Genomic DNA, 23,052 nt, shown 5'->3' on the forward strand with positions numbered 1-23,052 from the left:
GCTTACTTACTATGAGGCTCTCAGTTGTAAAGACAGCCTCTAATTCTCCATACAAAGGTTATAAGTGAGAGTATATTTGCAAGTATAATAAAATGTCTGTACAATTTATTACCTATTATCTGCCTCAAAACAAGTCTGTAACAGGTTTGTGCATTGAACAGGAATGTTGCATTACAATAAGTGCATTTTTTTTATTGACTATTTTATTCCTTTTTCCAATAGTCATAACCACTGTTTCCGAGCACTGTGATCCATAACGTCTGCTAAAAGACTGCTATTCCGCACATAGAAGTAAGCTGATGGTCAGAATAGTGATGTGCTGTTTCAGCTAAACTAAGTGGTGCCTACCATTAATCTGCCGCACTACAATGTCCATCAGTCAGGCTATTTCATCCTCAGAAGAACTCTTAGGCTGAGGCCACACATCGTGGAAAAGCTGCTTCTTTTGTTGCAAATTTTACTGCGGTTTTTTTTAGCCAAAGCCTGGAATGAATTTAGCAGAAAGGAGACGTGTAATTGCTTCCTATATATTTCCCATTCCTATTGGAAAGAGCAAATAAATAAATGGGAGATTATACCAAATCTTTTCCCATAAAACTATATATCAGTCTGTTCAGCTCCTCATGCTTTCTAACATGATGCTTTGCGTGTTGCACAGCATTTTAATAGTGACAGGTTCCCTTTAAGATGTTTGCGTTGCAGACTGTGCCCTTTATTGCTATTTCTATCACTCCCGGTGTTCTTGTCAGCATACATTGTTCATCTGAGCTTTCATTGCATCTCCGCAGTCTTCATAGCTATTTATGGTAAACCCAATAGGACTACATTGTAAGATGTTGACTGTCTTCAGGCCGATCAGGTTGTGTCTCTGGAGAAATTATTGGGCACTTTACGTATCATGTTACTACAATATGTGTGACTCTCTGCGGTACAGATTACAAACAAGTTTATGTGCTGCTAAACCACTTAGCTGGAATATGGACTTGATAGATATTGATTTACAGTTTGTGTTTGGTGGCTCCGATGTATTCTCCATATTCTGTCATGTTGCTTCACCCCCATATCTATGAGGGCAGTAATAAGAATTTGATATTTGCATATAGTATTTTCATAGACTTTTTCATAAAGGAAAAACTGTGTTCTACTGAAATACTGTAGCCCTGTCATTAAACTGATCAGTGCAAAGTTCCTCTCTATAGAATACATTACAAGTGTATTGTGGTTTCTATCCTTTTATTAACATTAGATTTACAGTAGAATCTGAGGCTTTTACTGCCATGGATGTGCTAACAGACCACGTACAGATTGTAATTCCCTGTAGCTAATTTGTGAAGTATTCTATTTAGGTGGTGCCTACTAGGACAAATCTGAGAGTTAATGTTTTGTTTTGTTTTTCCCATACACTAAATTGAAATTCTGAATTATGGGACACTAGCATTTACCAGCGACTTCGTCCGTGGCTCGTTGTTGGTGGACAATGCTGCGGCACCTGCGGACCCCACACCCCTCTTTTGCGCCGATCCCTTTTGCATGGCACACCGTGAACTCCTCCCCCGCGGAACCCATCCCACATGGCGCTGTAGTACCCCCGGGCCCCCAAACCCCTCCTCTGCGTCCCCCATGCCCCAAAGCCCTGGTGGAGCACCTGGCTCCATACCCTGCACTTCCCCGGGATACTCACACAGAGCCGGCTCATCCGCTCCACGTGTGGTGTCCCGCAGATGGAGGCCGCATGTCCGCCTCGGACCAGAGCCGGGAGTGTCCGGCACCTTGTCAGGGGCACAGACTATCCCCAGCCGCTGGAGTTGCCGAGCGCCGTAAGGGTGATGCAGCATGGCAGAGTCGCGCTGGAGATCCCACACATGAGGCACCATCTTCTTTACTCCGCGCTGTGCCGGGCTGCATCCTCCCACAACATAGCGCACACCAATCGGCTGCGCTGCAAGGGCGTGTGATGATGTAATCTCAGTCCATGCAGCGGTGTAGGCCTGATTGAGGAACAAACATCCAAACACACAAACTTTCATATCCTACTAATATTATAAAGGTGAAAGTATGTGTTTGGATGTTTGTGTTTTTGGATGTTTGTTCCTCAATCACGCAAAAACCGTTCGACCGATTCACGTGAAATTTTCCACAAACATAGTTCATAGACAGGATTGAAAGATAGGCTACTTTTTGGAACAATCACGGACATATGTTCTTGGCAGGAGCCGCCGAAAACCAGAACTCATAGCAGAAGGTCTGCAATCCCACACACTTCTTAGCATAGCAAGCCACAAACTCCCTATTGCCGCCTACGGGCTAGCCCCTAACCCCAGGCAATAACATTTACATATGCTTTCACACTTCCCCGCTCATGTTAAGGTTACTCCAGCAGCCTACCTCTTCCACGCTCCAGACCCGGCAACTTTGCCGAACACCAGCGCAATCGGGATTCGCGACACCGCCCGGCCTGCCACAGCAACTACACTGTATTTGCAGGTGCATGCGCACATTGCCGACGTACACAACGTCTTCTGGGACGCCACCACTTTGCTTCCCGACCCTGCAGCTTAGCTATGGTGAGTACGCCGTCTCACTCGGCAGCAGGACAGTGCATGTGCCGGCAGGAGAGTTAGGAGATTTTGCGGAGGGGGGCTAAAAAGGGGGTTTTGGGGCGGTGCCCGACAGGTGGGGGCCATAGGAGGGGGGTCTGCAGAAAAAGGGGGGGTGGGGTGCTTGACCTGGGGTGCTGTGGGAGGGAGAAGGGGGTCCGGGGGGGGGGGGGGAGGGCCGCGGAGAGGATGGGGGCGCAGAGAGTGCTGCAGGGGTGTGGCCGGGGCCATGAGTGAGGCTGCGAGGAGCCAGGAGCAGATGGTAGGTAAAAAGCCTGCGGGGACAGGCGAGGAGCAAATGGGACAGGGGCGCACAGGAGTGGATATGGCGGCACATGGCGATTTATACCCAACGGTGAATGCTGAAATATCAGTGGCTCAGCGCCAACTCCAACCCGTAGACGAAGTCGCGGGCAGATGCTAGTTTATAATATTAGTAGGATACTGAAGGAAAATAGCACCTACCTGATCAGCTCCAAGTCTCAGTGAGACAGTCAGTCCTACAACCCATGCAGTGCACCTTTGTATGTGTAGTACGTAATAGCAATAGTAAGATCTGTCATTGCCAACTGGGTTACTTGCCAACAATTCTCAAATAGGAACAGGTCAACTCCTTCAACAGTCTATGATGTAAAGTGAATTCAGCTAATTGTCTGTCTGCTAGCCATGTTTATCATAGCTAACACACGGACCCATTATTTTCTGTGGCCCAATTTGTGTATTATTTTTATTGGCACTGAAGTATCCCTATCGTGTTTATGCCATGCTCCATTGCTGTAATGAATCTACAGTATTTCCATTTCCAGTAGTTACATGAGACAAGCAAGTACCCAGAGGGAAGAACATATTTTGTTGTCGATAAGAAATGACTTCTGTTTTAAAATGTTTGCAAACAGTTCCCATAGAATTGTTAAAATCTCTGTGCCAACAGAGCCGTATAGCTGTTACTTCTGCAAGTAATTGCCCAGAGCACGTAACCAGCTGATTAAAATAAGCCTTTGTTTTCTTGGATGCCGTATAATTCTCAAAGACAGCAGACAAGGCAAAATGTTGTCCTTCGACTGGTTTAGGGGGGAAAGAAAAAGATCTTTTCTCCTTCTCAGTAGAAACCTGTGTAGTCAGTGCTCCATTAAGAAGCCTCAATCAGTCTAGTATAGAATTGATGCTGACATTATCTCATTCTTACAAGGCATACCCTCAGCTTCCCCTGTGTTCACATTACTGACAAAAATGAGGTTTCGTAATATGCATGGCCTATCAGCTGTCCAATTATTTTAAAGATCCTGTCTCCATTACCTGAGATGTGCTTAGCTGTTTGCAGAACTACTTTATTCCTCAGTAATGTCGTGTTTCTTCCATTTTCTTCTGGATTTGAATAATTATTGTTATTCATGTAATCACTGACTCATAGAGAATCAGTTTTTACATTATATTGTGTACGGTGTATTTTATTATATCATCTCTGTCAGCTGAATTACTTGAATATGACTAACATGTATTTTTCGACTTGCATAACTAAATAAATGTTTTGGTAGATTGTGGGATTTAGGTTTCTTTGCTTCCATACAGATCTCAGCCTTTATATCTACATGGTAAATTTCCATTTGCCTTTCAGGTACATACTTGGTTGATTCTTAGTTTATTTAATTAATCAAAAAGTAGGTAATTGTTTGAGATGATGCTAAGTAGATGTTATTTAATATAGTTTTATAGAAAAGTACTCTGAACTTATTGGTGGAGACTAGCTGTATTGATGACTCCTGTGTACTGCACACACACAGAGAAGGGGTCCTTCTCTCCTATCTTTCTGTAGAACACCCTCAGAATAGCAGCATGGAGGACATTATACAGCACATAGTATGGAATAGTATAGTCAAAGCTGGTTCCAGGTGTGTTTGGGCCCTGGTGCAATAGAGTCTCATTGGGCACCTTTGCAACACAACTCATAGGTGGCTATGTATTTGTCTAACAGCCACCACAGCAGAAAAAAAACTGAAATCGGGCGTTTTGTGCTGTGGTACAAATGCTGAAATCACTGGTTTTCCGGAACTTTCAACGTTTGCATTGCATATGATCAAAATGATGGCCGATATCGGCAGCAATAACTCACAATATGCCTGTATAATATAATACCAATGTATTATTAAATTAGAGATGACATTTGAAAAGCGGACTTTGGATTCTTCATCCAATTCAATCCAACTGTTTGTCCAAAGAGAAGTTTTGATCTCATCCTTAACTCTAACTATATGCATTCTTCTCAGAGCCCCGTAGTCGATTATTTAAAACTTCTAACAAGCCCTAATAATTTTAGTTCTGAACTTTGTATGAAAAGCCAACTCTACCAGGTATAAAGCATAATCCTAAACTGCCTAATACTTGAGCACAAACTTGACAGGAACATAAAGTATAGATTAGAGCCACGTAAACTTCACCATGAATAAAAGCAGCATGGACTGTCAGTCTATATCAATCTTTTTAATTAACTGTTTTATTTTTGATTGGTTTATATATATCCGTTTTCCTGAAAAAGCCAAGATGCTAAAAATGTCATAAAATATGTAACTTGCAACATCTGGGGAATATATTTTAAGTAGGTATTAAAACATGGATGCATTATTAATTATCAGATTGAGTTTCACACCATCTGTTTGTATAGCAGAGTTTCTATGCCACAGATTGTCAGATTTTAATTTATTCATTGCTTAGCTTTACAGTAGCAAGATGGACAAACTACCATACTTAAAGACAGACTACAAGAATGCAAAGCATAGCACTTGGTAGAATTATATCCTTGTACAAGAAAAGAATATTGCCAATCAATCCTCCTTGTTAGATAGGGTAAACTTGCGCTAGCACCACCTGTAGAAAGGTAGCGCCCCTTCCAAAAGGATAGGGGGGTAGGATAATGGCTGGCTGGGTGAGATGTCAAAGCTGTGGGTCAGACGGGATACTGTGTCTTATTAACCCTTTCCCAACATCCTCGATAATAGTACGGCGGATGCTGAGCCTTTTAAGATGGTGGCCGTCTTAGCATACGGATCTCCACTGTGTTCTACAGATTATGACAATCATGGGAGATTACATGCTAAGGGCTCCTAGTGTTAGTTGAGAATGGTCTTGATCACAGACTATTATGAACTCTTTTAATAATGTAAAACCAAATAAACACATGTAAGATTACACTCTAGTTCCATCTGCATCTCTCCAGGTCCATCTATCTACATTGTACTTAAAACAAATTTCCTTAGTAGGAGAAGAGTTAAAGAATTAAAAATTCCCGGCCTGAGTTGTCCGATATGTGTAGTATCCTTTGTCTAGTACAATACCTATGATGACTCATAAACAAATAAACTTCCCTTCACTGAACAAAGCGCCCTAGCTCAAACGTAAATTGGGTTTTCTTAACACAGTCCATTGATTTAATGCGGAAGCTATATTTTGCCAAAGGCTTTGTCAGAAATCAGAGAAATAATTTAATGCTAGCTGACCATGGATTCAATTAACTAATAAGCAAGTTTATATAGGTTGTCATAGAAAATCACTCTGTACTGAGAGAGAGCTTTGTCTAATACAGTCACTGTCACACTGGCTTAGCTCACCCTAAGGGCATAGTGCGCTACAAAAGAAATATTTCCAAATACGGTTGACTATTATTTTGGCCTGATTTAAGTTATCGAATTATAGGTCGTGTATGATTGTTGTTTACCTAAAAAGTACAAGCTATTCCTTTGTCTGCATTTCTTAGGAATTCTGTGAACATTAAGTGTTCTATAAAGGAAAATGAGGATAGGCCATCAAATTAAAATGGCCAAAAATCGAGAAATTGTCCGGAAATATGTATATTACGGACTATCTTGCCGCCGTAGGTCCTGCATTGATCAGCTGTATAAAACTGATTTTGGCCCTGTGTTAGGTATAATATTGATGCTGCACAGCTGATCAGTGTGGTGACCACCGGGTGCCCCCCACTGCTCAGGTATTTATGGCCTATCCTTATCCATAAAATCCATGTTCCTGGACAACCCCTTTAATTTTTAGTTTTAGAGTTTCTTCCATGTTTTGGATGTAATATCTATGGAAGTACCTTTTTTTTCAGTTATGTTCATATATTATTATTAGAGTAGAGTGCGATGCAGTGAAATATATTGATATCATCTATAGAAATAGTGAAAGTTAAGGTCAGTCTTTTCCATTTTAAGGTTATAAATGCCATATTGTAATAAGAGAAAATGTCTATGAATATACATTATGCTTCTTGCTACTTGTGCAATTGCCATGGTCTTACGTTTGGTGCTTAGGGGTTTCAAGTTGTTAGTGGCTATAGGGTAGCATAATTTTGATGTGAGGACTTTCACGTACAACTCAGTCGGAAGACTATTGATAATATCAAGCCAGAACCAAAAATAATAATAATTCTATGATTCTTCTATTTTAGTGATTAAATTATTATTAGCTAGTATAACTGAAAAAAAATGCCCAAAGAGAAAACTATTCTTTACCACTGACCAGAATTAGCAGATTCACATGTTCTATGGCTCTGATGGTGCATAAATATGAAAATGATTGATTATTTTCAGTACATTTACAGTCATTGCACTAGTATAAATGTCCATCAGATACAATTGGTGTAAAAGAAAAATTGCAACAAGTAAACATACTGTACCTTAAAATGTTCCCTCTTTAAATCAACACTATATATTCAATCTATTGTATTGTTAATTACTGCAATCATTGGTGGAACTTACAAAGACCATTCCATAACTAGAAGCATTGCTACTGCTGGAAAATACTAACTTTGTACAGAAGACTGTAGTCAGCACATAAAGCTCTAAGTTCTACCATGTGCATGATGGGGCCTAAGCAGGAATCTCTCGACCAAGATGAGAGAAATATCCCCCTTCCCCCTTTTACAATGGCTCCACTAAAATAAACATCAAGGAGACATTAATAGTGGATGCCAGGTTAAAATAATGTCAGTAATAAAGACAGCAAGTACATGTCACTTCTTAAAGGGATTTTACATCCCCAAATTGACTTTTCATTCTAACCACCTATCCACAGGACTAGGTCGCAGAAGCTGGTAGTGGACCAACAGCATGTGCAGTGCCACTATGCTTCATTGGAACCACCACTATGCAATAAACGGGGCTGCCTCGTTTTTCCTATTACTTGCATAGGATCAACCTGTACATGCTCCCTGTCCAATAGCAGCTTCCGGCACCTGGAGGCTGCTAGAATAGTTGATGCAGGGTATTGGACCCTGACAGTTCAAATGCTGATGAGCTATCCTGTGGACGGTTCATGCATGGGTCACAATATGTGCAGGGTCTTGCTGAGCAATCTGTTCTATGACTGTCTAAGCCTTCACTCATGGGTGAAATTATGGCTGAAACACATTTGTCGTTCAGGCAGAGGGCAAGTTCAATAAGGAGCTATCTGCCCCCCGCCCCCCTCCCATCCATTGCCAATAATTTTTCTGCCATTCTGCCAGGAGTAACTATACAATTGCAAACAAATAGCTGAGAAAAGTCTAAATGACCATAATATAGCAGACCCTGGAACATAGATAAAGTATTCTTTTCATTGTTAATGCTGAAGTTGGGAAGTCAGTCCAGTCCTTCCATTATATAACATATCAATCATTTATCTCCAATAGGTTATGCAAGTTGTAAAAGAACAAATCATGAGAGCGCTCACAAACAAACCAAGTTCTCTGGACCAGTTCAAGAGTAGACTTCAGAACCTCAGCTACACAGAAATCCTAAAAATTCGTCAGTCGGAAAGGATGAACCAGGAGGATTTCCAGTCCCGTCCTATACTGTAAGTGATCAGTTTCTGTAATATATAGTTTTTGTGTCTGCGTCAGCATCACTTCTGGAAATCATGTTTGACTATATGTAATCAACAGCAACTAAATATTACTATATGGCTCTTCTGTGGCCTAGGAAAAATAAACCAAAGGGTATGTTCACATGATGGAATTTGGCACTGATTTTGAGACGGATTCCTTGTTAAAATCTGAATTAAATTCCATATTGAATTTGCTTGTCATTGCTATGGAAGGAAGAGATCAGAGCAGGATGCTAAAAAAAAATAAGCATCCTGCTTCCTCTTACCATTGATTCTGTGGCTGATCAGCTGCAGAACCCGCAGCACTCAAACCCTAGATGATCAGCTCGCTTTACCTGGCCAAAGGGCTGGAAAATGAAGAGTATGCTGAGGAGTCGTCAACCTCAATTCCTCTTCATTTTACGCCACCAAACAAGGCCTAAAGGCGTGTTCACCAAGTATTTTGTCTGTCAGCAAAAAAAAAAATCTACTTCAGATTTTTTTAGCTGATTTTAATCCTTTTTTTTTTTTCTTATGACGTTGTACGAAGCAACTTATTGACTTTATTTTTTAGCCTATTCCCCAAGAGCCCCTTCAAAGATAATAACTTTACAGTTATCACATGTCAATTTTCTGCTGTTTTTACAAACTTTATAAATATATATGTTGTTCTAGCAATTTGTTCTGTCGCAATGTAAACGACACCTATTTATGTAGAAATATGTGTGTATGAATAGTTTCAGGGCTTATAGCAACATTTGTATTCAGTATAGATTTTGAAAATACATTTAGTTTATTAAATATTCCCAGCTCTGAACACTCTGCCTTTTTGTCTGATGTGACCTTTACAAAGATCTGTATAATCCTGAAATCTTATTTGAAATATCATCCATTTTTCTCTGAGCAGAGCAGAGTAGATATTAAATTCATGTATAAATCTACTGTAGCCAGCATTGTAAATATATGACTATAGGAAGAAAAAGTGTACTTATTTTTTTACCTGATAATTTATTTTCAGCCATTTGAAGACTTACTTTTTCTTTGTTATCATTAAAGGTAGTCTATCATCAGGAAACCCAATATTAAACCAGTCACAATGTGTTATAGGGGCAGTCCAATAAATCAGTGGTCGCGCACTGCAGGGGGTGTAGGGTCCTGAGCCATCAATAGTAATTATGCTCTGCCGCACTACATTACACTCCTAATAGTATAGTAACAGCGGACAGTATTGGACCCTGGAAAGGTGAATAAAAATAACCCTTTATGCTCTCATCTCCTGGGCATCTGACAGCATCCACTTCAGGCCCCTTACTAACGTCACGCGCCCCTGGAATTATGTGAGACACGTTGATGTCATCACACTGAGACAATGCATCACAGCATCATGATGCTCCACATGACCACTAGGGCTCATTCACAGGCCTCAGCAGTGACCCCTGGTATCCAGCCGGGGGCCGCAAGGATTCCAAGGAGAAGTGAAGTAAGGTGAGTGTAATTGTGTGCTGTTGTTCCTGCCCTCCCCTCCACTTATTATACTCTGGAGTCTGAGGAGATCCCAGAGTACAATAATTGACCAAATGAACCCAGGGAGGTAAACCTCATGAATGTATTAAAACTAGAGATGAGCGAACACTAAAATGTTCGAGGTTCGAAATTCGATTCGAACAGCCGCTCACTGTTCGAGTGTTCGAATGGGTTTCGAACCCCATTATAGTCTATGGGGAACATAAACTCGTTAAGGGGGAAACCCAAATTCGTGTCTGGAGGGTCACCAAGTCCACTATGACACCCCAGGAAATGATACCAACACCCTGGAATGACACTGGGACAGCAGGGGAAGCATGTCTGGGGGCATAAAAGTCACTTTATTTCATGGAAATCCCTGTCAGTTTGCGATTTTCGCAAGCTAACTTTTCCCCATAGAAATGCATTGGCCAGTGCTGATTGGCCAGAGTACGGAACTCGACCAATCAGCGCTGGCTCTGCTGGAGGAGGCGGAGTCTAAGATAGCTCCACACCAGTCTCCATTCAGGTCCGACCTTAGACTCCGCCTCCTCCGGCAGAGCCAGCGCTGATTGGCCGAAGGCTGGCCAATGCATTCCTATGCGAATGCAGACTTAGCAGTGCTGAGTCAGTTTTGCTCAACTACACATCTGATGCACACTCGGCACTGCTACATCAGATGTAGCAATCTGATGTAGCAGAGCCGAGGGTGCACTAGAACCCCTGTGCAAACTCAGTTCACGCTAATAGAATGCATTGGCCAGCGCTGATTGGCCAATGCATTCTATTAGCCCGATGAAGTAGAGCTGAATGTGTGTGCTAAGCACACACATTCAGCACTGCTTCATCAAGCCAATACAATGCATTAGCCAGTGCTGATTGGCCAGAGTACGGAATTCGGCCAATCAGCGCTGGCCAATGCATTCTATTAGCCCGATGAAGTAGAGCTGAATGTGTGTGCTAAGCACACACATTCAGCACTGCTTCATCAAGCCAATACAATGCATTAGCCAGTGCTGATTGGCCAGAGTACGGAATTCGGCCAATCAGCGCTGGCTCTGCTGGAGGAGGCGGAGTCTAAGGTCGCTCCACACCAGTCTCCATTCAGGTCCGACCTTAGACTCCGCCTCCTCCGGCAGAGCCAGCGCTGATTGGCCGAAGGCTGGCCAATGCATTCCTATGCGAATGCAGACTTAGCAGTGCTGAGTCAGTTTTGCTCAACTACACATCTGATGCACACTCGGCACTGCTACATCAGATGTAGCAATCTGATGTAGCAGAGCCGAGGGTGCACTAGAACCCCTGTGCAAACTCAGTTCACGCTAATAGAATGCATTGGCCAGCGCTGATTGGCCAATGCATTCTATTAGCCCGATGAAGTAGAGCTGAATGTGTGTGCTAAGCACACACATTCAGCACTGCTTCATCAAGCCAATACAATGCATTAGCCAGTGCTGATTGGCCAGAGTACGGAATTCGGCCAATCAGCGCTGGCCAATGCATTCTATTAGCCCGATGAAGTAGAGCTGAATGTGTGTGCTAAGCACACACATTCAGCACTGCTTCATCAAGCCAATACAATGCATTAGCCAGTGCTGATTGGCCAGAGTACGGAATTCGGCCAATCAGCGCTGGCTCTGCTGGAGGAGGCGGAGTCTAAGGTCGCTCCACACCAGTCTCCATTCAGGTCCGACCTTAGACTCCGCCTCCTCCGGCAGAGCCAGCGCTGATTGGCCGAAGGCTGGCCAATGCATTCCTATGCGAATGCAGACTTAGCAGTGCTGAGTCAGTTTTGCTCAACTACACATCTGATGCACACTCGGCACTGCTACATCAGATGTAGCAATCTGATGTAGCAGAGCCGAGGGTGCACTAGAACCCCTGTGCAAACTCAGTTCACGCTAATAGAATGCATTGGCCAGCGCTGATTGGCCAATGCATTCTATTAGCCCGATGAAGTAGAGCTGAATGTGTGTGCTAAGCACACACATTCAGCACTGCTTCATCAAGCCAATACAATGCATTAGCCAGTGCTGATTGGCCAGAGTACGGAATTCGGCCAATCAGCGCTGGCCAATGCATTCTATTAGCCCGATGAAGTAGAGCTGAATGTGTGTGCTAAGCACACACATTCAGCTCTACTTCATCGGGCTAATAGAATGCATTGGCCAGCGCTGATTGGCCAGAGTACGGAACTCGACCAATCAGCGCTGGCTCTGCTGGAGGAGGCGGAGTCTAAGGTCGGACCTGAATGGAGACTGGTGTGGAGCGATCTTAGACTCCGCCTCCTCCAGCAGAGCCAGCGCTGATTGGCCGAATTCCGTACTCTGGCCAATCAGCACTGGCTAATGCATTGTATTGGCGTGATGAAGCAGTGCTGAATGTGTGTGCTTAGCACACACATTCAGCTCTACTTCATCGGGCTAATAGAATGCATTGGCCAGCGCTGATTGGCCGAATTCCGTACTCTGGCCAATCAGTGCTGGCCAATGCATTCTATTAGCTTGATGAAGCAGAGTGTGCACAAGGGTTCAAGCGCACCCTCGGCTCTGATGTAGGAGAGCCGAGGGTGCACTTGAACCCTTGTGCACCCTCAGCTCTGCTACATCAGAGCCGAGGGTGCGCTTGAACCCTTGTGCACACTCTGCTTCATCAAGCTAATAGAATGCATTGGCCAGCGCTGATTGGCCAATGTATTCTATTAGCCTGATGAAGTAGAGCTGAATGTGTGTGCTAAGCACACACATTCAGCTCTACTTCATCGGGCTAATAGAATGCATTGGCCAGCGCTGATTGGCCAGAGTACGGAACTCGACCAATCAGCGCTGGCTCTGCTGGAGGAGGCGGAGTCTAAGATCGCTCCACACCAGTCTCCATTCAGGTCCGACCTTAGACTCCGCCTCCTCCAGCAGAGCCAGCGCTGATTGGCCGAATTCCGTACTCTGGCCAATCAGCACTGGCTAATGCATTGTATTGGCTTGATGAAGCAGTGCTGAATGTGTGTGCTTAGCACACACATTCAGCTCTACTTCATCGGGCTAATAGAATGCATTGGCCAATCAGCGCTGGCCAATGCATTCTATTAGCGTGAACTGAGTTTGCACAGGGGTTCTAGTGCACCCTCGGCTCTGCTACATCAGATTGCTACATCTGATGTAGCAGTGCCGAGTGTGCATCAGATGTGTAGTTGAGCAAAACTGACTCAGCACTGCTAAGTATGCATTCGCATAGGAATGCATTGGCCAGCCTTCGGCCAATCAGCGCTGGCTCTGCCGGAGGAGGCGGAGTCTAAGGTCGGACCTGAATGGAGACTGGTGTGGAGCGACCTTAGACTCCGCCTCCTCCAGCAGAGCCAGCGCTGATTGGCCGAATTCCGTACTCTGGCCAATCAGCACTGGCTAATGCATTGTATTGGCTTGATGAAGCAGTGCTGAATGTGTGTGCTTAGCACACACATTCAGCTCTACTTCATCGGGCTAATAGAATGCATTGGCCAATCAGCGCTGGCCAATGCATTCTATTAGCGTGAACTGAGTTTGCACAGGGGTTCTAGTGCACCCTCGGCTCTGCTACATCAGATTGCTACATCTGATGTAGCAGTGCCGAGTGTGCATCAGATGTGTAGTTGAGCAAAACTGACTCAGCACTGCTAAGTCTCTGCATTCGCATAGGAATGCATTGGCCAGCCTTCGGCCAATCAGCGCTGGCTCTGCCGGAGGAGGCGGAGTCTAAGGTCGGACCTGAATGGAGACTGGTGTGGAGCGATCTTAGACTCCGCCTCCTCCAGCAGAGCCAGCGCTGATTGGTCGAGTTCCGTACTCTGGCCAATCAGCGCTGGCCAATGCATTCTATTAGCCCGATGAAGTAGAGCTGAATGTGTGTGCTTAGCACACACATTCAGCTCTACTTCATCAGGCTAATAGAATACATTGGCCAATCAGCGCTGGCCAATGCATTCTATTAGCTTGATGAAGCAGAGTGTGCACAAGGGTTCAAGCGCACCCTCGGCTCTGATGTAGCAGAGCTGAGGGTGCACAAGGGTTCAAGTGCACCCTCGGCTCTCCTACATCAGAGCCGAGGGTGCGCTTGAACCCTTGTGCAGCCTCGGCTCTGCTACATCAGAGCCGAGGGTGCGCTTGAACCCTTGTGCACACTCTGCTTCATCAAGCTAATAGAATGCATTGGCCAGCACTGATTGGCCAGAGTACGGAATTCGGCCAATCAGCGCTGGCCAATGCATCCCTATGGGAAAAAGTTTATCTCACAAAAATCACAATTACACACCCGATAGAGCCCCAAAAAGTTATTTTTAATAACATTCCCCCCTAAATAAAGGTTATCCCTAGCTATCCCTGCCTGTACAGCTATCCCTGTCTCATAGTCACAAAGTTCACATTCTCATATGACCCGGATTTGAAATCCACTATTCGTCTAAAATGGAGGTCACCTGATTTCGGCAGCCAATGACTTTTTCCAATTTTTTTCAATGCCCCCAGTGTCGTAGTTCCTGTCCCACCTCCCCTGCGCTGTTATTGGTGCAAAAAAGGCGCCAGGGAAGGTGGGAGGGGAATCGAATTTTGGCGCACTTTACCACGTGGTGTTCGATTCGATTCGAACATGGCGAACACCCTGATATCCGATCGAACATGTGTTCGATAGAACACTGTTCGCTCATCTCTAATTAAAACCAATCTTGTGTGGCTCTACCATCTCTACTAATGAAGTGACCCGAGGCTGGTGTGCATGTGAGCCTGATAATGTATTGTGAGACCTACGCTCACAGCTTAGTACCATGCAGCCATTGGCCCCCATCCTCAACACAAATAAGAGCAGATTCACACTGAGGACATGTGACAGACATAAAAGAGTCTTCAGATGCTGTGGTGAATGTTATGCTGCTTGCAACATCATCCAACATGACTGGTTGTACAAATACTAAAATACTACGTGACAGCCTATGGTAGCTCGACTGCTGTTAGGTGGCAGGATGACATCCTCAGTGCCATTGTTGGCTCCTTACTCTGGTGCACTGAGCCTTGAGTTCTGTAAGGTGCAAGGCAGTGCCAGATCTCATGTGACCTAAGTATGTACTGTAGACAATTCATCAATGAAGAAGGCATTGACTGTCTCTAGCTTTTCCCAGAGTCTAATCCAACTAAGAACCTCTGGGACATTATGAATCAGCACATCTAAAGCGACTATATAGCACAACAGACTGTCCATAGACTCTATGATGTCCGTTGCCCTAATCAAGGCCTGGGAGGAAATCTCCTAGGACACCATCTGCAGTCTCATCTGGTATGTGCCTAGGTGTTGTCAGGCGGGCCTACAGGCATGTGGGAGCCATACACACTACTGAGTCACATTATAAGGTGCAGTGGATCCATGCAAATTGGATCCATCTCTGATTTTACATTTTTATTTTCATTTTTTGGGAGTGGTTTGGAATTCAGCTCTCAATTGGTTGATAATACTGGTTTCCATCGACCATGTGTATGTCTGTCTATGTCATGTCAACTTTATCTCAGTAAAGACTTTCAACTCAAATCCTTTGTACGGATCTTATGTATGATTTAAGTGTTCTCTTATTTATTTCAGAATTGTATAAATGTGCAAAAGATAAAATAAAATTTTAAAAAAACCCTCAAAAACAGAAGTAAAGATTCTCATCATGCATTTTGTTTTATTATTATTGCATAGGGAGCTGAAAGAGAAGATTCAGCCTGAAATCTTAGAACTTATAAAACAGCAGCGACTTAACCGGCTGGTTGAAGGAACCTGCTTTAGAAAATTGAATAGTCGGAGACGACAAGGTATGTGTTATAATATTTTTCTAGACTTTTATTATATACAAATATAGAGCTCTATTCTCATGATGATATGTCCAGCCATTAGACTAATACATTTGTGTGCCAAAACAAGGTATATAGAGCAATTACAACTTAAATCGAGATCCATTTTACTTCAGTTATGATACTCTCCTTTTTACATGCCATGCCATCTATTTACAGGCCTCGACATGCCACTGAAAGTGGTGTCAGTTATTAACATATTAGCAATCCTGATTGGGTAGTGCACAGTTAGTGACATGTCCTTTAGCCAATGGCAGTGTGAGGCAGGATGGCATAGATGCACAATAATTGGTATGAGCAAGTTCACATTGTTTAATTGAGCTGACTTTCGATTATTTTTCAGTTATTTCCCCAACCCTAATAATAATTTTATTTCCCATGGCTATGGTGTTCACCATATGGGATAAACCATATGAACACCATAGCCGTGGGAAATAAAAAAATTGAATACCCCAATAGCTGCTTATTGAATTGCCTATATAAAAGGGGTATTCCAGTTGGTATTCCAGGATATCAGTAGGAGATCGGTGAGGGTCTGACACACCATCTGTTTCATGATGGCATGCAATTTAATTAAGCCTCATCCCACAGAAGTGAATAGTAGAAGGCATAACTTCCCACATCTGCTATAAAATAGGCAGCAAGATTTTTTTCCGCAGCATTCCTTAGCCTAAACCTGTATGAGCTGCTCAGTGCACCGCTGGAGCACCTACTTTCTCCTGTGGTAATTGCATATCAGGACCTGTTGATATTTACGTTAGGAAGGAAGTTGCTGGGTGGCATCCAAAGGTGAATGCGGGTACTCTGGAAGATGCATCCATGCCCTGAGCGCATCAAACTGTTTATTTGTAAACAATTTATTAGTTGGATTTTCTTTGCACCAAGATTGCACTTTGACATAAAAGGTATGTTTACTATACCAATAACAGCCTCTACAACAGTATGTAAGGGGTTTAACAAAGATTTTGATGGTGGTGATCTCCCTTTTAACCCCTTAAGGACACAGCCCAAAAGTATGTTAAGGACCAGGCCTATTTTTTCAAAATTGACATGTGTCACTTTAAATGGCAATAACTTTGAGACGCTTTAACGTACACAAGTGATTTTGAGATTGTTTTCCCGTAACACATTATACTTCATGTTAGTGGTAAACACTAATCAATATTTTTGTATTTACTTATTAAAAAAATAGGAAATTTGATGGAAATTTGGAAAAAATTGCAATTTTCAAAATGTGAAATTCTCTGCTTTTCAGGCAGATAGTTATACCACCCAAATACAGTAATAAATATTATCTCCCATATCTCTGCTTTATATCGGCATCATCTTTTGATTGTATTTTAATTTATTTTGGACATTACAAGGCTTACAAGTGTAACAGCGATTTTCCAGATTTACAAGAAATGTAACTGTTTTTTTGTTTGTTTTACACACTATTTAAAAAAAAAAAACAACCTTTTTTACATTTTTTTATTTGTGCTGCAAGCACACTAGAACCAGCGATCAGAGAGGATCGCTGGTTCTATACTAACTACAGACTGCAATACACGTGTATTGCAGTCTATAGAGGAAGCTAGCTATGCAGATGCATAGACTAGCTTCCTCTCGTCCTGGCATCCAAGGAGTTAACCCTCCCCCCCATCGGACCTCCCCCCCATCGGAGCTCCCCCCATCGGAGCTCGCTCCGATGGGGGGAGGGATTAAGGAGCAGCGTGTAGTTGTAAATTACAGCTAACACAGACTCCTTATGCAGCCGGCAGCATGCTTTATAGCCGGCCAAACCCCTAGGGTGCTATGATCACTATGGATCTTGGCACCTTAAGGGTTAAACAGCGGGGGTCGGTGCAATCACCGTCCCTGCTGCTACAGGGGAAGCCTGGCTGTCAGATACAGCCGGCCTCCAATTGAGATCGCACACGCTCTGCTTCTGAGCCCGTGCGATCTCCATCACGTACATGCACGTGGGAATGCGGGAACTAACCACATTCCCTGACGTACAGGTACGTGATTTAGCGTTAAGGGGTTAAAGGACTTTTCTGTAAGTAGCAACCTGTAAGTCTAATGATTGTATGGTGAAAAATTCTTCAGCTTTAATTCAAATTTTATAATCTTCTGTTTGCTTTTTGTGAATGTGAACATTAAGGGTGCATTCACACGATGTATTTTGGCTCGTAATCTGGCACGTCTACGCCGTGGGAGCTTTTGCGGGCCGTATACGCTCACATTGATTTCAATGGGAGCTGGGATCATATATGCGGCGCTATTTTGTGGCCGTGATTTTGCGGCCGCAAAATAGCGCCGCATATACGATCCCGGCTCTCATTGAAATCAATGGGAGCGTATACGGCCCGCAAAAGCTCCCGCGGCGTAGACGTGCCAGATTACATCGTGTGAATGCACCCTTAGGCAACTTAAAGGGGCTCTATCACTGGGAAACGTCATTTTTAACAAACACATCCTTGCATAGCCTTTAGAAAGGCTATGCCACACCTACCTTTAATATGTAAATTGCCTCAGTGGTTTCTGAATAAGTCCGTTTTTATTCATATGCTAATGATCTTCCAGCCAGCACAGGAAGTTCCCAGCAGCATTCGTCTCTTCTATTATCTCCTATGTGTGTGAGCAAACAGGAAGCTGAGTCATCAGCAGCAGCCTGTGCTGTATACAGCCATAGGAAACAATAGCAAAGGGGTGCACGATGCTTCGTGCACCAGTCTAATTAGTATTTGGATAAAAACGGACTTATTCAGAAACCACAGAGGCAATTTACATACTAAAGGAAGGTGTGGAATAGCCTTTCTAAAGGCTATGCAAAGATGTGATTAGTTAAAAATGACTTTTCCCAATGATAGAGCCCCTTTAATGCCATATTCACATCTGCGTTGGAATGTTTCCAGTGCAGAGTCCATCTAACATCACGGACAAAAAAAGCATAAAATACTTTTAAATGGATGGTCTTGTAATAGAACTCTATAGACATGAGAACACTACACCATAGACTGAAAAGGAGGGGGCATCCTATGAAACATGTTCAGTGTTTCTAGAATAAAATATGTATCTCTTCATGTTTATTTCCCTGTGTCTCCCTTGCCACTGTTAATCTGTCATGCTGGCTCTAAATAGGATCAGTCTGCTCCCCCCCCCACAGCTGACTGTATATTCCCTTTGTACTTCCCCCGCAGGTATAGGATCCAGAATAGTGAAGGTATACACAGTGTGACATCCAGATTATGTACTCCCTTACAAACCAAGCAAGGTAGAAATATGTAAAAGGACTCTATTTGTGGGTACAAATGGGTATACTCCAGCACTCAGCTCATTTGGTGGCAGTTCACGTTGACATGAACACCAGGTACCACCATACTATATAGGTAACTAACTGTTCACTAGATAGAAGAGCAAATACAGAAACTGCAATCATTTTCCATTTTATATGATCTATGAAGTGAATACGATATCTAGTGGTGGAACAACACATTTGCTTACAACATATTACAAAGTATAATGCACAATAAAATATTGAGTTCACTTAAAAAAAAGAATTTGGTAACACTGGTGAAAAGCTAGACTATGACAGCGAGTTACCAGTTCACGTAACTATAATGCATTGAAATTCTCCAACTTGGTGAATGAAAATATGTTACCTTGTCTAACTGTACATAGAAGTAGAAATTAAGTGCCCCCTCCTCTGTTTAGAGGAGGTATTTCAGGTACCGTATATACTTGAGTATAAGTCGAGCTTTTCAGCACAGTTTTTGTGCTGAAAAAGCCCCCCTCGGCTTATACTCAAGTCAAGAAAAAAAAATGTTGTTTTTTGTTGTTTGGTTGTTTATTTTTTTGTTTTTTTTTTTTGGGGGGGGTCTATGACCAGCCGCAATAGTAATGTATAGAATCTCCCATAAAATAGGGAGGAGGAAAAAAAAGCTTTAAAAAAATAAAATAAATAAAAGTTCTAAATCCCACCTTTCCCTAGAATACATATAAAAGTAGAAAATGACTGTTTAACACATACACATTAGGTATCCCTGTGTCTGAAAGTGCCCGGTCTACTGAATATAGGGGATCTGCAGTGCTCCTATTCCGTCGGGAAGGGGTTAATAGGAGCACTGCAGATACCCTATATTCAGCCAGGCTGAATAACAAGTGGTAGAAAAAAAATCCTAATCCTCAAGCACAGGGAAGGGGCAGACAGACAACCAAAACACCCCCTCCCCAGCACCCAGCAACTACTGCACCGAAAAACTCCGACCATTTTAATTTTTGAAATTTTCCAGTAGCTGCTGCATTTTCTCAGTTTTTTTTGTGGCAAAATTAGGGGCCTCGGCTTATATTCAAGGACTGTACATATGGTATACCTGCAAGGATAAGATAATTTTGGCTCTCAGAATATGACAACTGCGTTTGGAGTTAAAGAGGAGCTTTGACCACTTCCACCAACTCCAGTTCTTAGCACCTGTTACTAGGTGCTGCTCCACTGATTATGGCATAGTTGGAAATTTTTCTCTTGTCCCCACCATTACTGAGCAATTCGTATTGTTAGTCATGATACCTAATGTGCTATTTAGCTTCTGTACTGAGAGCGGTGTCAGGCAGGAGCAGGGACAGGGTGTGATTCTGAGCTCTGACACTGGCTGCCTCTGATTGGGGTTCTGAATCACGCCCCCCGTCTGTCACCACCCTTTTAACATTACAAAGCTTAAAGGGATTCTACCATTAAAATCGAATTTTTTCTCGTTGACATGTAGGAATAGCCTTAAGAAAGGCTATTCTTCTCCTACCTTTAGATGTCTTCTCTGTGCCGCCGTTCTGTATAAATCCCGATTTTCGTCGGTATGCAAATGAGTTCTCTTGCAGCAGTGCGGGCGGTCCCCAGCGCTCAAACAGCACTGGGGGTGTCCTCAATACTGCGAGAGAACTATCCAGCACCGCCTCCATCTTCTTTAGGAACAGCCTCTTCGCGCGTCTTCTTCCAGTGCTGGCAGTCAAACTTCTAGGCCTCGGGCAGAGCCGACTGCGCATGCCCGCGGCTACAAGAAAAATGGTAACACAGTAAGTAAGCGGCCATTTTCTTGTGGATTGTGGGCATGCACAGTTGGCTCTGCCCGAGGCCTAGAAGTTTGACCACCAGCACTGGAAGAAGACGCAAAGAAGACTCATTCTTGAAGTTGGAGGTGGCGCTGGAGAGTTCTCTCGCAGCATTGGGGATGCCCCTAGTGCTGTTTGAGCGCTGAGGCCCACCCCCATGCTGCGGGAGAACTCATTTGCATACCGACGAAAACCAGGATTTATACCAAATGGCGGTGTGGAGAAGACATCTAAAGGTAGGAGAAGAATAGCCTTTCTTAAGGCTATTCCTACGTGTCAACGAGAAAAAAAAACGATTTTAATGGTAGAATCCCTTTAAATAGCACTTCAGGCACCAAAAGTACATGAGCTTTGTTGCTCATGTACGGTGGGGGCTAGAGAGAAAATTCCACCTGTGCTAGAATTGGTGGAGCAGTAGATATTAACAGATGCTAATTACTGGAATTGGTAAAAGGTCCTGTTTAAGTGTAAGTTTATTTCAGTGTTTTTTGTTTTGTTTTGTTTTTACTATTTTGTAGGGTATCGTTTGGTGAACATTTTTGCAATATACTCTATTAACCTCAGTAACAGTACAAAGTATCATACATCTAACGGCACTTATTTCTCAGGAACAGTGGGGACTGGAGAGAGAATTCCAACTGTGCTGGAATCAGTAGAGCAATAGGGGTGAAGGGTTTTCTTTAAAAACCACCACAATTAGTATAATGATTGACAAGTATAAATCATAGAAGACCTAGATCTGTCATAACAGACATCAACAGCTCCCAACAAACCCTGCTGACTTTAATGGGGGTTGACAGGTTACTGAGGTGTCTAACAAAACCTCCAACAAAGATGTGAACAGAGAATGTGTTTTTGTTACAGTTAAAATAGCATATAGATGCAGCAGATGACCAAAAAAAAATAGAAATAGGTTTTTAGGAAACCTTTTTATATGAATCTAGTTGACTTATTATTTGTGCCAGCAGGGTACGGTAAATGCCCTTAATACAGCCACAGCAGTCGTGCGGCTTCCTTTCTTTGCTGTCCACATTTGGCTTATGGAAGCTTTTTTTCATGAATACAATGTACTTGAAATAATCCTCCAGAAAGTGTTTCAGACGAGAATAGAAGGCTTGAGTTTTTCAAAGACTGTATCACAGAATCAGAAATCCTCTTCTTTTACTTTTTCTTTTCATTGAAGTTGCAAAATGAAAAGAAAGCTGAATTGTGTTGAAGTTAAGATGCATTATAGTCTGTGACATGTAGAAACCAAGATGACTGCCTTTTTCTCTTTCTCTCAAGTACAAGGACTGTTTTTCTTTAATTAGAACTGGGTTGCTGGTACAGGAGATGACTGGCAGGTATATGGCCAGTGAGCTGATAAAGAAGACAAAAAATTGAATATCTCGTAAACTCCAAATAATAAAGCAAGCATCCGCCTGAAAAGAAGCATTATGTAGCTCTAAATTGATATGTCACTCTTGTCAACTGGCTGTATTCCCTAGTGCTGCAGATTGCACAAGAGTATAGGATACAGACTCACACGTCTGGACTGATAGTTGGATTACATTATGAAGTCAGCCATGTGAATTTACCTCCCAACTCCGGCGAAGCCTTGAAATGATGAATAGCTGCGATTGACACTTATTTTATTAAATATTTCAGAGCATGGACAGTCATGTCTGCCTCAAGAACAGCTGAAAAGTTGAACATTTACCGTAGATATAATGGTATAGATTTACTATTGAAAATGTGCCACAACTGTGGTACAATTTGCACAAAAAATATTTGATATTTGCTTACAGTTTCTGGATATTTAGAGTAGGTGAGCAGGGTTTGTTGGGAAATGGATGAGGCCTAATATACTACAGCATCCATCAAAAGTCTAAAGCAATCCCTCTATATCCGCATAAATAGATAGGTGCTTTAGACAATTATTATTTCATAGAAGGACCCCTTGACTTTGGAGGGACACTGACCTTATCGGCTTAATTTCTCGGCCGTGATCCTGAAGCATTACACGCTGAACATTTAAATCAATGGGCTATATGAGTAATGCAGAACAGGACAGGTCCCCCAGAATGAGTGACACAGATTTCCTTAATTCTAAAAGTTTTCCTTCTTGGTGTTGCAATTACAATAGTACTGAATATAACAATATCACTATAGCATAAGATATTCCTTTTTATATAACACAAGAA

The 23,052-nt window shown here is 42.9% G+C and overlaps 1 protein-coding gene across 3 annotated transcripts in view; it reads left to right on the forward strand.

Annotated features, from left to right (window-relative positions):
• Positions 1-23,052, forward strand: part of ELMO1 (engulfment and cell motility 1) — a 242,510-nt gene that overhangs the window by 199,213 nt on the left and 20,245 nt on the right. For all 3 annotated transcript variants that reach the window (XM_075271179.1, XM_075271180.1, XM_075271182.1), the window contains 2 exons: positions 8,257-8,420; positions 15,633-15,745. In XM_075271179.1, the coding sequence (XP_075127280.1) occupies positions 8,257-8,420; positions 15,633-15,745 (277 nt within the window). The remainder of the gene's footprint in view (positions 1-8,256; positions 8,421-15,632; positions 15,746-23,052) is intronic.

The sequence above is a fragment of the Leptodactylus fuscus genome, chromosome 4 (genome assembly GCF_031893055.1).
Source record: "Leptodactylus fuscus isolate aLepFus1 chromosome 4, aLepFus1.hap2, whole genome shotgun sequence".
NCBI lineage: Eukaryota > Metazoa > Chordata > Amphibia > Anura > Leptodactylidae > Leptodactylus > Leptodactylus fuscus.